The sequence below is a fragment of the Trichechus manatus genome, unplaced genomic scaffold, assembly GCF_000243295.1.
Source record: "Trichechus manatus latirostris isolate Lorelei unplaced genomic scaffold, TriManLat1.0 scaffold00117, whole genome shotgun sequence".
Taxonomy (NCBI): Eukaryota; Metazoa; Chordata; class Mammalia; order Sirenia; family Trichechidae; genus Trichechus; species Trichechus manatus.
In genome coordinates this window covers 6,947,162-6,964,042 of record NW_004444053.1, presented here as the reverse complement: position 1 = coordinate 6,964,042, position 16,881 = coordinate 6,947,162, and the positions used below count along the sequence as shown (strand labels likewise).

General features: G+C 38.2%; 1 protein-coding gene across 4 annotated transcripts in view; it reads right to left on the bottom strand.

Annotated features, from left to right (window-relative positions):
* Positions 1-2,298: 2,298 nt before the first annotated feature.
* The window catches only part of DNM3 (dynamin 3), a 717,102-nt gene continuing 702,519 nt past the window's right edge, over positions 2,299-16,881 (bottom strand). For 3 of the 4 annotated variants that reach the window (XM_012557752.2, XM_004384112.3, XM_004384113.3), the window contains one exon: positions 12,400-12,628. In XM_012557752.2, coding sequence (XP_012413206.1) covers positions 12,559-12,628 — 70 coding nt within the window. In that variant the 3' untranslated portion in view covers positions 12,400-12,558. Of the gene's footprint in view, positions 2,483-12,399; positions 12,629-16,881 lie in introns of those variants that run through there. The other variant, XM_023738465.1, reaches the window with a different exon arrangement.

Sequence of the window (16,881 nt, the reverse complement as noted above, 5' to 3'; positions counted from 1 at the left end):
AGACAGCTGCTTCTGCCCTGAAGTCAGTAGCAGTTCTCCATGAAAGACAACCACACTTTCCCGGTGTTATAACACTATAGTGTAACTGCCTGTTTAGCTATTTTGTAAGCTACTTTTATCCTGTTATTTCCCTGATGTAATTAAATAAGTTCAGGAAATGCTTGCTGCATCAATAAAGGAATGAATGTATTTAAGGAATATTATGTTTATTAAGGAGCCCTGGTGGCACAGTGGTTTAGAGTTCAGCTGCTAACTAAAAGGTCGGCAGTTCAAATCCACCAGTTGCTCCTTTATTAAGGTATAATAGTGGAGCCCTGGTGGTGCAGTGGTTAAAAGCTCAACAGCTCGAACCCACCAGCCACTCCCTGGAAACCCTATGGGGCAGTTCTACCCTGTCCTACAGGGTTGCTATGAGTCAGAATCAGTTCGATGTCAATTTTTTTTTTAATAATAGTTTATTAAGGGTATAATAGTTTGAGTCCTCCTGCCCATCCTGAGTTGTCATTAATTCTGAAGAATGCTGTACCTTTCCAACTCTCTATCAAATATTGAGGGTGGGAGGAAGGGTAGGGAGAATGGGAAAAAGGTATATCATGAAACACAGAAACACTGTTAACAGTAAATACATATTTACAAACCTTAGCAGTTTCATTTTACTCCAGGATGCTTCCTTTCTCCCCGATTCCCCCAACCCCCCTTTTTTTCTTATAGAATGTGAGAAAAGAAGTGTAGTTTTTCATTGAGGAGACCGAGTAAGGTTACCAGGGAATAGCCTGATTCCGCTAGTTCTTGAGTTTCCCATTCTCATTGTTTGTCAGATCAATTTAAGTTTTAAACATCTAAACTGTGTAACACTGTATAAAAATAAGTCCACGTTTGTAACACGGTGGAAAAGTACCGAATACTTTAAAAAGATGAATTGGAGAAAACCTTCCCATTGACAACTGTTTTTGTTTGGGGAGGTGGTATGAAATAATCTAGAAGCATTGTGTCTGTTGGGATGGGAATGCTATGTGATGGGAATGCTGTCCAATAAGAGTATTGATTAAAAAATCAAATGCCTGGCCTGGAGGTAAGGGGAGGGGCAAAGGTTGCAAGCTGTACATATTTTGCATCAACTTGATCACCTCCAGGTATACATCAGCTTCTATTGATTCCCTGCTGTGGAGGCCTTGAACTTTTCTTAGATACCAGTGATTCTATCTGGTAGTCACTTGATGAGAGATACAAGTAAAAATGGATGTAACATGCCATATGAAATTTTAACCTCAGAAGTAAACTGGTTTTGCACTTCTGAGTGAAGGGATCAGTCCTGAAAAAAGATTTTATGGTCCAGAGAAAGAGCATTATTAATGAAGCGCTGTCACCTTAGCGCTGGGGGTTCCTGTCCACATCTTCCACATGCCTCTCTTGCCAGGGCTTGCCGAGGTTGGGTGTGACGTAAAAAGTGAGGAACACTTCTGATGTTTTGTTGCCTGGTTTTCTGTCTTAATATGCTAAAGTAAGGCACACTCAGAAGTGAGCTCATTTAAGAGGAGATACTTTTAAATTCTAATTTAGGCCATGTCAGTCTTCAAACAAGAACATTCAAAATTAAACCTCAAAACTTTGGGCATGCTTCAGATTCCATATTTGGCAGGATATACTATATTACCTTAATAATAAACATTTATTTGGATAAATCTTTGGGATACTTTTTAAAAACACAATAGCTTAAAATTTCAGTGTTGGAATTAAAGATTATGGCACAAAGTTCTTTTTTCCCCAAACTCTCATAGATGCCATTCTTCATTAAAAGATCTTAAGAATCTTTCTTCTCAAGGTAGCAACATTTCCTTGTCTTGTTGTACTTTATTCTGAGTGATGTTTTTCCCCTGAATTTGCCAAACCAAATTTGTGAAGTTTCAGACCTACTGTTCCTTTCATGATCTTACATATTTTATTTCCTACAAGAGTGCTTAGAAAAACAATAAAAATAGGAAAATAATATTTTTTTAATGGGATTCCTACAGGCAGGGTGAAGTTATTCAGTCTGCTGTGTCTTTTTTAGACACCTAGAATTTTTACTTCATATGTTCATTCTTCTACTGGACGGAAGCTTCAGTTGAAGACAGATTATTATTCTCCACCAAATAACATCTTAAATCACATGCTTTAAGAATTTAAAACCAAGCTTTTTCTATTTCAGCTCCTTAAAAGATCAAATTATATATTTGTTACCTTACCTGGTTTTAGTTGAAACAGACTCTTATTTTTACTTGAGTCTTCATTAGAAACAGAAACCGAACACATTTCATGTTTTTATATAGAATAAATTTTGTTTTTATTAAAGACACAGATAAAAAATAAAAGTTTTTATGTGCATATGACATACAGTGCAAAGGAAAGGCTGTTTATACACCATGGACAGACATGTTGGAAACAAAAGGACATGAATGATGGGGGTTAGGATGGCCGTCCTGGAACTGCAGGAGGGGGGCGCCTAGTGAAAACAAAACAAAACAAAATAACAAAAAGAAAAACACAGATGCAGGGGAAGAAAACAACATCTAAATCATAAATCCAAATATAGCATGCAAAAATACCCCACAAAAGTCAAATTCGACTGGACGAAAACATGCAGACATGCAGGGAAATGGAAGAACATCACATGGCAAGGTTAGCAGCTCCCAGGACTTAGCCTGGCTGCCAGCAGGGTGCTAGGTATGAGCCATCTGAGCCCACTCCAAAATCTCATTATTTTGTACCACGGAATGATAAACTGAAATCCGTGCAATCATTTTCAGGCGAACTGGGAACAGTACCACAGCCAAAAACCTTTATAACTTGAGTATTTGATTTTCAGCCCTGATTTTGTGACACTCAGTTATTTCCAAAGATTCCAACCAATGTTGTGAAACATCCATGGGGAGAGGAGGGGTTGATATAGAAATATGGCAGGTGAAATTTTTTTTTATGGTGAAGGAAATTAGAAGGTGTCAAGAGATCAAATGAGCAATGTAATCACAACACAGAGATATCAGGAGTCAATCTTGGAGAAAAGGATTGCTGAATAAAAATTTGCTGCAGGTGAAGAGGCCCATGTGTGATAGCTGGAACCAGGCCAAGGGAAGCTAAGCAGCTAGGTCTGGTCCTTGGTGACCCTGGGAGTTTGCAGGCATTCCCTCTGTCTCAGAGTTAGGTGCAAGTGAAGTTGTGATTTATTCTGAACCGGGTCCCGGGTGAGAGCTGGTTCGCTGGATCCTTTTCTACATCCCTGGCGTTCACCTCGTCAGGCCCACGGTTGTGAAATAAGGGTCCAGAGCTGTGTTTCATTTTGACATCAGCCTCTCTTGCTGTTTGTTTGCCAGGAAGATGATTTGCTGCTAGAGAGGATACAGTAAACTCTACATTGTAACAAACAGCTCTAGAAGTAGGAAAATGGCCAAGTGAAGCTTTTCCGTTGGTTTCCAACAGAAGTCTACACTTTGATTTTCTCTTTCTAACCAGATTGGTAATGAACTCAATATTACAGCAAGCCATAGCACTGTGGGGCTATTGCAGTACCCTATTTTCCATGGGGCTTCTTTTTGGCCACTCATCCAGGTGTTCGACAACATACTCACTTCCACATTACTCTTGTAACACTTCAGTGAGTGGAGCAATGAGGTCTACAAAATACAAAAACAAAACAAACTTCTTTTTCATCTTCTATGAGATGTTAATGGAGCCAAACTGACCAGGCTATTTCTGAGCAATGGTTAAAAAAAATGAGTTTACCATCCCCAAAGTCCAAGACCAATTTCTTCAGTCTAATTTAAGCTAGCTACACTAAGGAGGCCTCCCATTCATTTAAATGATGAAGAACTTGTTACTTGTACATAACCTTTCATTTGCCGGGGGTGGGGTGGGGGTGGGGGTGGGGAGGTGGTTCTGCAAGCTTGTAGCTTTAGAGATCCAGGTAATGGGTATCCCTGGTGTTTTCATGAAGAAAGTGTAATTAAATTCCTGTCAGGCTCAATGAGATTTATCACCTGCCCAGCAAACAAACTATTTTTGAGTTCTGAAGGGGCTTTAGGACACTTTAATTACCTCAGCAGGGTGGGGAGGTGAGCCATTAAATCAAACAGCAAGTCCACAGTGCTGAAGGGACATTCTGTCAGCATATGCCAAAACACTTTCCTGTTTGAGCCAGTTTGGTGTTCTAATCCAGAAACAGGATCAGAAACTTAACGTCTCAGAATATATTTCACTGACAGACAGCACAACTGGACTAAACCAAAACTAAGACGTTTCCTGAAAACAGTCAAACACTTTGAGGGACAGAGTAGCAGGGGTAGGGGCTGGGGACCATGCTTTCAGGGGACGTCTAGGTCAATTGGCATAATAGCTTATTAAGAAAGTGTTCTGCATCCTATTTTGGTGAGTGGTGTCTGGGGTCTTAAAAGCTTGCAAGTGGCCATTTAATATGCATCAATTGGTCCCAACCACCTGGAATAAAGGCAAATGAAGAACACCAAAGACACAAGGAAAGTATTAGCCCAAGAGACAGAAAGGGCCACATAAACCAGAGACTTCATCAGCCTGAGACCAGAACTAGATGGTGCCCGGCTACCACCAATGACCACCCTGACAGGGAACACAACAGAGAGTCCTGGATGGAGTAGGAGAAAGGTGGGGTGCAGAACTCAAATTCTAGTAAGAAGGCCAGACTTAATCGTTTGATTGAGACTGGTGGAGCCCCGGAAAGCACAGCCCCTGGATTCTCTTATCAGCCCAGAACCAAAACAATTTCCAAGGCCAACCCTTCAGACAGGGATTGGACTGGACTGTGGGACATAAAGTGATACTCGTGTTGTGCTTCTCAGCTCAAGTAGATACAAGAGACGAAAGGGGCAGCTTCTGTCTGGAGGTGAGATGGGAAGGCAGAGAGGGTTAGGAGCTGGCTGAATGGACATGGGGAATCAGGGGAGGAAAGGAGGAGTGTGCTATCACAGTATGGGGAGAGCAATTAGGGTCACATAACAATGTATGTATAAATTTTTGTATGGGAAAAAATTTAAAAAAATATATATTTCACTGACAGAATGTTTGTTTCAAAAATCAGGGTGCCTTTATCCTCTCACAGCTCCTTTCTTCATGTCTTCGTTTATCCTGTATCTAACTTCCCTCATTGCCAAAAAACATTGTTGATGATGATACTATTTCAGTTTCAGAGTTAGTTATATCACAGATCTCAGAAGTTTGGGTTTTTGCTATTTCTTCCCCAGAATTTCCTTTCTGACAGTCACAGGGCTGAAGTGCTGAAGGCAAGTGCCAGAAATACACGAAGAGCTACAAAGGTGCCTCATACTGTTGTTGCCTCCAGTATGAAAGTTTATTGAATACTCAGTTGCTAGCTCATTTTATAGTTCATCATACTAGTATTTGCCATATAAACAGACCTACCTAAATCAAGATTATAATTTCAGGTTATATCCTCTTAACTGTTTTAAAAATATAATTTCATAGACGAAGTGTTTGGCCAAAACAGGAAGGTAAAGAGGCAGGAAAAACTGCCCGGAACATGGACACAATTCATACGTAAAAGACTCAATTATCGATAAGAACGATGAATTATCTACATTCTCCTGGATCTGCCTCTGGTCTGAGGGTGACATTCTTCTGGCAAGATCCCTCGGAAAGGTCTGCCTTATAATATCTTTCTTTTAAAATGTCACAAAACTTTCTCTGCTTGTTTTCTTTGCCCATCATTTAGGTAATTTAATATCCCAGAATTATAGATGAGCCTGAAGGTGTGGGAAAGTGAGGCAGGAAAGGCAAGAACAGCATTCTTCTAAATTCTCCTGTGATGATCTGTAAGGATTTTAAATCAGCCTGGATCTCCTCCTTTATAATAATCTCATGGGAGGAATGCAATTAATTTAAAGGTGTGCTTTTTTTGGAGAGTGGGAGAGAAAAGGTAAAGTAGGAAATTGTCTGAATTCTCCATAAGGTTCCCTGTGACTCATTGCATGGATGTCTCTAATTTGCTTCCTGTTTCTATGTGACCTTCCTCCTTGAGATTCAGATGGTGCTGTGACAAAGAACTCGAGCTCCAGGAGGATTGTCCTGAGTTGGGAGATCTTGTTCTTCTTACATCCAGCTATCTGTTATTGACAGTCTGTACTGGGACAATCACACTCAATACCTTTCCCTCTGGCCTAAAGCCACCAGGGCATGTTTTCTAGGGAACGTACCTCAGAACATTAGTCCTGTGAGATGCTCTCTAAATAAAGCTTGTATGGTCAAATAAGTCTGAGAAACATTAGACACTAACGCTCTCTAGAAGATTCACAACACAGTCTGATTTTAAAGCTTCTGTCAAGTCTTCCAGAAAAGAAACATTTCAAGTTGCCATTTCCGAAATACATTTGACCAAGAAACCCTTGGTTTATCTGTGTGTAAAATTTGTTAAAATCTCACGGAAAACACTTTGGGAAACTCTGAATTAAGGTGGTGATTTTAACCAATGTCTCCTACATGTATTCCAATTACTAGGAATACCAACGAGTGATCTTAAAAGTGGCAATGCCAAGCATGTGTTGAAGTGCTGGTGCGTGTAACCCAAGCACCAGATACGTTTCTCAGTATAGAACCTAAGAGTTCCAGCAGAAAAACAAGAACCTTGAAAACAAAAATTGAGCAGATGTTTACAATGATACCAGAACTGTTTTGAAAACACAAATTGGCAATCTTCCAAACAGTCACAAAAAGGTCCTTTGAATTTGGTAACTTTCAGTAGAAAATTCTGTATATATTATTAACATATTTTAGAATCAAGCAGTAAAGAAACAACTGTACAACACAATTCTCATCCACTCTCTTCCAGTAAGAAGCTTCCCTTGAAGACACTGACGGAGCCTCTCATGGAAGATATATTGATATAAAAAATTACAACAAGAAAGGGTGGTTTAACACAGCAATCTGTCCAGTTCGTCTTTTCACAATGACCATCTCCTGATCACAGAGGGAAAGTAAACCACCATCTCTCTCCTCTTCTTGGCTTCTGCTTTTGGATGGCACAACCTAGGACTATAGATAATACTAACTGATAGATACCAATCTCTCACCAAACCCTCGTAATGAAGTCTTCTGTTCTCTGGTGAATCAGGACAAGGATGTATGTAATGGCTGAACTTTCCTCCATTCTCTGAATTCTGGGGAACTGAGAGGAGTATACTGTCCCTTCTATGCCCAATGAGTCCAAAGCTCAGTTATCTAAGAAATGCCTTCTGTGGATCTAACACCTGGGCAAAAAGCATCCTTCCTCCTTCTACTTCCAGTGTTTCTCATGACTGCTTACCTTTTCAATGGCAAAATGTCATGGTGCCTCTTGGTAGGTGTCACATTGCCCCTCCAGCTGTCTAGGATTTGTGTCCTTCTTCAGCCTTATCCAACACTGACTCAAATCAGGAGTAAAATGTCTCCCACTCTCTTGCTTTTGATTTATCCAATTTGCTCCCTTTAAAAATATCATCCTTCCCCAAATTAATGATAGCGATGCAAATGCTATTATTCTCCACTTTGGTAACTTTGGGCTAATTCTCCAGAAGAGGTATAAATATTTAGAAATCTTAAGTATTATTGAAATACACAGATATGACTCAAATATATACAAGAATGAAGAAGGGGGAGTCCTTCAAATGTTATAATTTATTTCAGGTTCAGAGATACAGCTTCACATTTTCACAATAGGTGCATGTGACCTCCAAGAATAATTCAGGCTTTAGGAACTTGCTTCAAAAATTCCATTCACAGAGTCCATATACCAGCATTAAGAAATCCCAAAAGTGCCAAGAAGACAGTAGAAAGTATTCTGGCTCATATTAATTAAAGAATCAACAGAGAAGACGACATTTAGCTCTGTATACTCTCTCATAAAAAAGAAATATTAGAAATTTGATTCACAAAAGGGAGAGAAAAACAGACAGGCAAGCAAAACAGGCTATACCCATGAAATAAAACACAAATCAAGTAATAGTGGTGGAATTTCTGGTTAGGGGGGAATAATTTTTATCAGGTTGGCAGCAGACAATGCAAGAGGTTAGACACAGTAAATTTTTTTTACCATAATTTTTTAAATATTACACAATTAGCAAAGTTTAAGGAATTCAAGGGTAAAAATGAAAAAAGAAATTAATGCCTTGAGCTGAGCCATGTGTGAAACTCCAGACCAAAGAGGTGAGAAGTCTCACCAGTATACCAGTATGAACAGGTCTTAAGACAAACAGGAGACTCTTCCTTGAGTTTCCTCTCTCTTGCTCTCACACATGCACACACTCTTATATATACACACACTCTTACACATATATATACACACACAAATAACTATGCATATATTACACAGGCATCAAAGTAATCTTAAAGTTTTACAATACAGAGCACCGCATAATTTTAAACATACCAACTAGACAGGATAATTAAGATTACCTAGAAGACACATTTGAGCTTTTGATAAAGGGTTGAGTGATCTGGTGAACTAATAATGGTTTCTCTAAATTCATCTAGCGTCATTCACATTATTAAATTCTGAGCCCACAGCTAGCAAGTCCGCCAGGTGCAATAATACAAAAGTCATGGCTTGAATCTCATACACTGTCTTCTTCCATTGAATTCCGCAGCTTAGAGATCTACTATTTAGCCTTTATTCTCAATGCTAAGGAGATTCCCCTCAATTTCAAAATACTTATACCATTTGCCAAATGAAGAATGTTTACTGGAAGAAGTGGATGACCTACCTCCAAAGTATTGAGTACCTTCACCCTGAATTTTTAGCAAATTTACTTAGAAAAATCCACTAATTTTATTATACTGTTGTATCCCTCTACTTTCTCTTTTGATGTTTACCACAGAAAGAAAATAACTATGTAGACCAACAACTCCTCCCACCCCCCCAAAAAAAATTTAGAATTCTAATTAGAGATCTTAAAAGGTAGGTTTCCTGATCTTAAACACTTTTTTTTTTTTTAAATCAAACTGTATCGGCAAAGGTAATTCCTTCTTAGACAGCAGTGCTGCGAATTCCAATGCACTTGCCTGTGGATGTCACTCTACCATTATCATGGTGGTTCTGAGGTTTGTGCCTCTCAGAAGGAATACAATCTGGAGTTGGAAAACTGTGTATACCTCATGTATGTCATGAAATATGAATCACTGTTATCATGTATTATGGCATATCTTCCAAAGCTACCTCTTGTATTAGCACAGTTTAGAAAATATATTCATACATACACATACTAAGCACATGTATACATATTTACACCCATACATGTACATATATACACAATGCACATACAATCACACTCATGCTTGTAACATTTTAACAAGTGCTTTTAAACCTACCTACCCAAAGGTGCACAAAATACATGTACTTACAGAAACAAAGTTTACTATGTATATATTGTATACATAGAGACACATGCATATAAAATATGTTTATATACAGAAAACATCAACATTTATCACATACTGGTATTAGGTCCCATTTCATATTTGAGAATTATGGCTAGAGTCTATAGTAAAATGTCATAAAATTAACCTATATGACTACTTTTTAATTCTAAGTTCAGAAGGCTTATAGTTGTATCACAGGAACTGGTTTCATTATAATTGGGAGTAGAATGAGTTTGCATCTGAACAAGTAGGAAATTTGCTACTAAACAGACCCTACTGCTCTTCTATGTTACAAAACACAGCTAAAAGCAATATTCAGAAGAGTAATCTTGGTAGATGATTTTTGGAAATGCAATATACCTGTTCTAAATCAATACTATTTCAGTAATCTGTCCACAATTGAGTAAGTGGTTATTCTGGTTAGTCAATATGCATGCAAAATTTAGCATGTGACAATAAAGCTAGATTTACCTATCAAACAAACATATACTGGTTATTTTTTCCAAGTCCTAAAGCACACTCAATGTTTTATTTTATTAGACTAGACATGATGGAGCTACGTCTACTGGGCTGACGACATCAGAGCAATTAGTCAGGAGGAAGTCACACAAAAGAGAAGTGGTGTGGGGAACACTTAGAAAGCTCCTCAGGTACATGCCATCTGATGTGCAGGCTGCACCTCAGACTATGTATCTGAGAGCTTCAGATGCACTGGCACCTCCCTTTAGCAGAATACATACTCTTTAAGAAATGGGATTCATACTGATAGTGTGATGCAGTACTGCAGCAAGCTGGAAATAGTCTCCAACATGACCGCTGAGATTGCAGGGAGACTGGGTTCTATTAGAAATAATTTAGAAGCAGAAAAGAGCAACAATGAACCCCAAAGGGCAACAATTGCAACAGTGCAATGGCTGGACTGTAATTTAAGTGTAAAAGCCAAAGATAACAAACACTATTGTTTATGACTCCATAAGATCAGTGGAAAGAAACGTGGAAAAAAATCTCCAACTTTCTTTGACCTGGTTTATGCTGCTCTTACAACACACCAGTGGTTATCCACAATATTTTCCTTTAACAGAAGGAAATTTTTGAAATACAGCAAAATGCAAAACCACATTTAGCAGAAGGCCAAATCCTGAAGTTTATAATCTGTTAGCTGCTTATTGTAGAGAATTCAAAGGAAGAAGCAAAGGGAATCCTAAAAAGAGGGAGTTTTATGAAAAGATCTCATTGCAAATTATTCTTTTTTTCTGTGGAGGTTTACTTAAGATTTTTCCATTTAGCTGAGACACTATTTTTAAAATAGAGTATGTGTTTGCACATCTGTTCCATTCACAGAATTAATTTTTTTTCCAATGAGAAAAAATAAGATATGAGAGGACTTCGGGTGGTGATGTTCTTTGTATAATCACTTGTTACTTAAAAAGTTGAAATGCCCTTTTTATAAAGCTTGTATTCTCTGATTTTTTGCTTCTTATAAGCGGGCTAGCTGTTAACCCTTTCAATACAATGCCTTACAACTTGGCAAGTTCTCTTTTTAATAGTGGTTAAAAGCTTTTTTACTTCATACTTTATGGGTGTCTGCTTTGGGTATAATCTACACAGGAAATTAAAGTTATGTTAACATACAAATCATGCTTGCTGCCTTCAAAGGAAGACATTTCAGTTGGCCAAACGTAATTTACTTCTGTAGAATATGAAATAGTGTCATGGGACGCCACTCCTCAGTGAATACTCGGTCTGCTGTCTGGGAACAGTTAGCAGACAAAATCCCAGTTGGCTTCTGGCTACTTCCTACATGCTAGTCATCTGGTCTTGGTAGTTCGAAAACTCAGCCTTGAGACTCAACTATTAACCCCTAGACTAAATTGCCCCTGTAAATTTTAGAAATCTCAGAAATTGCTGATTTACTTAGGTCTCAATGCCTCAATACCTTCTTCTGGAGTGACCTGGATAGAGCGCCTGAAGTTGTTCAACTGAAAAAGCGCGAGCTCTGTTCTTAAACCACAGCATCTCTTACTGACTCACCTTCCTTTCCATTCCTGGTTCCATTCTTTAAAATACAGTCATCCCATAGTAAGGCTCAAGATTTATTAAGAAAGCATATCATGGATGGAAAGTTACACTGAACCTACTTTAAAGCTAGGATAAATTCTTACATGAAGGAATTACAAAATAGCAGGGGAAGAGAGACTTGTTTTTTTGTTCCAACCAAAACTAACAAATAAATAATTAAATAAATGAGTTGGTGTCAAAGTATAGTTAGCCATGCCAAAAAACTATATCAATATGAAATATTAAATATTTTTCATGTCAGCCATCACTGTAACCTATGAGGCGGTGAATATATAAGTGAATAAAGAAATCACATTTCCCCAAACACTTATAGAAATGTGATATTTTGCTTCTTCCTGGAACTCTGACACTAACTCGCCAAATCTGTTGACTGACTATTGAAAAACAAGCTTTGATTCACTGTTGGATATGCTTCTACCATGAAGCAAAACACATTGGCATGAGGAGAAGCTCTTGTGAGCAAGCAATGCATTGCTTTTCCTTTGCAAACTATCTTGTGCTTCTGGAAAAGTTTTATTCTTACAGAATCCTAATTTAAAAAAATCACTTTCTAACAGTCCTATGAAATAAAGAGGAAGGCAGGAGGATGGAAATATGTGATTATGGAGTAGGCGTAGCATTAATAACAGACAACAGAATTGCTGTTGACCTAAACAGAATGTTGAGAAAAGAAGTATGTATGGCTTAGTCTAAGCCCACCATCTCATTTCACTTAAAGATTATACTGAATGAGTTACCTGGTAGGTAACCTGGAAAACCTGACCAAAGCAATTTCAAATATATGCAGGGGTCGGCAACTGGTCCCCGAAGTTCAGGGCTGCTCCACAAACCCACCGTAGTCAATATAACATCTAAAGCCTCCATGTGTCAGCAGATTTCAGGAGTCAAACCCCAAAAGTCTGACATTAGGAGCAATGAAGAACAAGTGATGAGTACATTAGTAAGACTGGTTACTCGCCCACTGATGTCCACACACGCGACTACTCATGAGTTACTGCAACGGTTATCAAATGTGCTGCTTTCGCATAATTCATTAGTAATTAATTGTGATGTCAGACACTTCGTTTAGTCTAACAAGGAGGATTCTAGTGGACGGATTATAGTGGGACGAGTTGGTGATGGGGGTGGTCTCCGGCTAGAAAGAGAGAAAGAGAAAGGTAAAGAAACAAATAGGATATCTAGCAGGAAGTTGTTCCTGGGACCCTGAGGAGCCCTCAGGCACATGCTCATGCACACACAGGCCAGCAGGAGGGGCTGCAAGCTGTGATAATTTCTACACTGTCCCCTTTCATCCAGCATTTTAAAACAAAAATTAGGTATTTTTCATATACAAACCTTTCTCAAAATAGAAGTCTCCCCCATAATAATAATAAAAAATTTGAACACCATTTGAAATATACTGCACATTTCTCAGCCTTAAAAAATAGAGTATAGTGATTGCATAGAGTGAACTGTGTGAAGATATGTCATCTCTGGGAACTAATGAGGTATTAGGCCCCAGAGAACCATGGTTTTGAAGTTTTATTTCTGCTTTATATACTGCCTCTTTTTCTATTAGGGTGTTAGTTATCATTTCTCATTACTTTTAGCAGTAGCTGTCTCCAATTTGTTTCATATTTTGCTTATAATTTGCGGGAGCTGAGAAAATCAGAAGATCAAGGTTTCTAGAATTCTTTACAATAAGTATAAATAAGCTCAAGGTCAGTGCCTGCATAAATTGCATGGGCTCTAGTTCCTATCGTGGGCCTTAAAGGTTTTGGGAGTAGTAGTAATAGTACTGTAGTTATAGTATTGCTCACTTTCTGGTTGGTAAAAATGTTTCTGATAGCTTGAGGTTTCTGAATAAGAAAACCCTAAATAATAAAATATTACTGTACTTGAGAATCTTAACATTAACAAAAAATATTACTTATTCCTTGATCCCCTTCATTCATCTCCTAAATTTATTAGTAAGTTTTTTTGGTGTGTGTACTGGACCTCATAGGTAGTATCTAGGGGAATAATTTTCATCACCAACAAAATTCAAAAAGTTCTACAAATGGAAAACTTTCTTTTTCGATAAGGCTTTCCAAATGATTTTTAAAGAAAGACTCCTTTGTAGTTAAAATGTTGTGGAATTATTTTCTGCACTGGAAACATTAAATTCATCAAATCAAATGTCATTTCTTAGCTGTGAAGAAGTGAAGTTAGAAAAGTTGAAGATGAAAACAATAATGAAATATTGTTAAAAATCACAGAGATATTAAATGAAATTAGATGGTGAAGGAAAAATCAAAGCAAATGAGATACTGGTGACTAATGCTAAAAATACTTAAGTGCAAACTCAGATGTTAGTAGAGTTTCTTTTTCTTCCTGCACCTGAAAAATATCTCAGAGGCTTTAAGGGGAAAGTTTCCTTGGGAAAGTGCATTCCAATTCAAAGCTCTGTACTTGTTGTTGTTAGGTGCCCTCGAGTTGGTTCCGACTCACAGTGATCCTATGTACAACAGAATGAAATGCTGTCCGGTCCTGCGCCATCCTCACAATCGTTGTTATGCTTGAGTCCATCATTGCAGCCACTGTGTCAGTCCATCTTGTGGAGGGTCTTCCTCTTTTTCTCTGACCCTCTACTTTACCAAGCATGATGTCCTTCTCCAGAGACTGGTCCTTCCTGATAACATGTCCAAAGTATCATGTTCTCACCATTCTCACTTCCAAGGAGCATTTTGGCTGTACTTCTCCCAAGACAGACTTGTTCATTCTTCTGGCAGTCCATGGTATCTTCAATATTCTTCACCAATACCAAAATTCAAAGGCATCAATTCTTCTCTGGTCTTCCTTATTCATTCATTGTCCATCATTTGCATGCATATGAGGTGACTGAAAATACCATGGCTTGGGTCAGGCACACCTTAGTCTTCAAAATGACATCTTTGCTTTTTAACACTTTAAAGAGGTCTTTTGCAGCAGATTTGCCCAATGCAATATGTACTTTGATTTCTTGACTGCACTTCCATGGGTGTTGATTATGGATCCAAATAAAATGAAATCCTTGACAACTTCAGTCTTTTCTCCATTCATCATGATGTTGCTTATTGGTCCAGTTGTGAGATTTTTGTTTTCTTTACGTTGAGGTGTAATCCATACTGAAGGCTTTAGACTTTGATCTGCATCAGTAAGTGCTTCAAATCCTCTTCGCTTTCAGCAAGGAAGGTTGTGTCATTTGCATAACACAGGTTGTTAATGAATCTTCCTCCAATCCTGATGGCACATTCTTCTTCATATAGTCCAACTTCTCAGATTATTTGCTCAGCATACAGACTGAATAAATATGGTGAAAAGATACAACCCTAACACATACCTTTCCTGATTTTAAACCATGCAGTATCCCCTTGTTCTGTTTGAGTGACTGCCTCTTGGTCTACATGTACAGCCTCATTAAAGAAGCAGGCACTCAATTTTTAAAAGTGTAATTAGAGATATTTTATAGGCACAACAGCAAAATTATACCAATCAATACTAGTGCTTAATTTGAGTAGACAAATAAGTCCTCTTCCTACAGAAAGGAACCTGACCAACTGAAATGTTTTGGCAATTCCGCAGTGGGGAAAATCCTCTCCAATTTCCTTTTCACTTACTACCATGCAAAACCACCTGCCCCTTTGCTAGCACATTCATGTTCTTTTAAAATGACCATATTTATTTAACTAATGTCCTGAATCTTGAATCTGCATCATTTTCTCCTTTGATGTGAAGTGTCTAGAGGTCAAAGGTCATGTCCGTTTACCTTGTTCCATCCAGTGTTTAGTAGGTTGCTACATGCTACGTTCTCAATGTCCTCTTGTGCACTTGCTGGAACTGCTATTCATCCTTTAAGACTCACCTTTGTGAAGCCTTCTCTGAACCTACCTCCCTTTCTCTATTTGGATACAATTGCTTCTATAGCATCTCATCATATTTCTATTAGTAATTATCATACTGAATTCTTATTAGGCTTATATGTTTAGCTTCACTGATTAGAAATGGGCTTTGTCTTACTCATCTTCAATTCCAACAGAGTCTAGCTCAGTGCTTGTCATTCAGTCACTGAATGTTTGACAAATAAATGAATAAGTAGAAGTTACTCCTTGGAAGTAAGAAATAATTTATGAATGTTTGTGATATCTATTGACCTTTCCATAATACAAGGGCATCTGTTAATAAATTACTGCTGTGGCAAAATGCAGGATTCAGACCCTTGGAAACTCCACCTATAAAGTATTTGACTACTTTAACTTTTTAGTAGGTGTTTGGATTATGATGATGATGATGATGATCATATACTAAGTAATAAACTCTCTGCCCTCAGGGAGTTTGTCAAATAATCACGTATTCTTTGCAACTAAGCAATTATGGGAGGCAGGCAGGGTGGCCAGAGTTTGAACTTGAAGGAGGGAAACTCTACCAGGAAGTTCAATAATGAGACTTAACTAGGGGATTTTATTTGAAAAAAGTTGAACCTTAAGCTACAGATTTAGTGACAGGCAGGATGGCCTGGTGGGTTGGAAAGTGTTTTATGCATATGCTCAGACCAAGGACAGCAGCCAAGAGAGAAAGGAATGTAAACTGGGCTCTCTTCTGATCTTTCTGGTCTTGGTTTAAAGGTCACTCCTCAGTCTTTCCTAACCATCCCATATTTTCAACCTCCCCATCCACTACCACTTCATGCTATTTGTGTATTTCACAGCACTTACCCATATTTGCAATTACTTAGTTACTAGATTATTGTCTATGTCCCTTCCCCGCAACAGATTTCGAACTCCTTGAGAGCAGAGACCACGTTTTCTATTTTTACATGTATCCAGCATTTAGTATAATGTGATTAGAAGACAGTAAATAAATATTTATTGAATAATGACCAAACAAATGAATGTGTGAAAAGGGCCTAAACAAAGATGGTTAGCCAGGTTAAAGTCTTGCCCAGGTCAAGGCAAGCAGGTCCAATGAGGCCAGAAATACAACACTTTTGAGGCATCTCTCAGAGGCTTATATTTGATGGTGGCAGCGTGCTTATATAGAAAGAGTCCTAGACCAGAAGTCAAAAGATGTGGAGTCTAGCTCCAATTGTAGTTTGTACCACCATTAATCCACTCAACTCCTCTAAGCGTCAGTTTCCTCATCTATGATACAGGGGACTCAGACTAGATGACCTGTCACATGTCTTCCAGTTATATATCAAGTGCATTATTTATTGAGCATCTACTATGTGGACTGCATCATGCTGCATGATTTTAAAGAACTCAGATTCAATTCAGAGTGGGATAAGAATGGAATAGGACAAAGATGTAAACTATTCCATACTATAAAGCGCCCCATTTTAAGTGGAAAAGTAGGGCAAAATTCTGTAACTCAGACTCTGAAAAAATATTC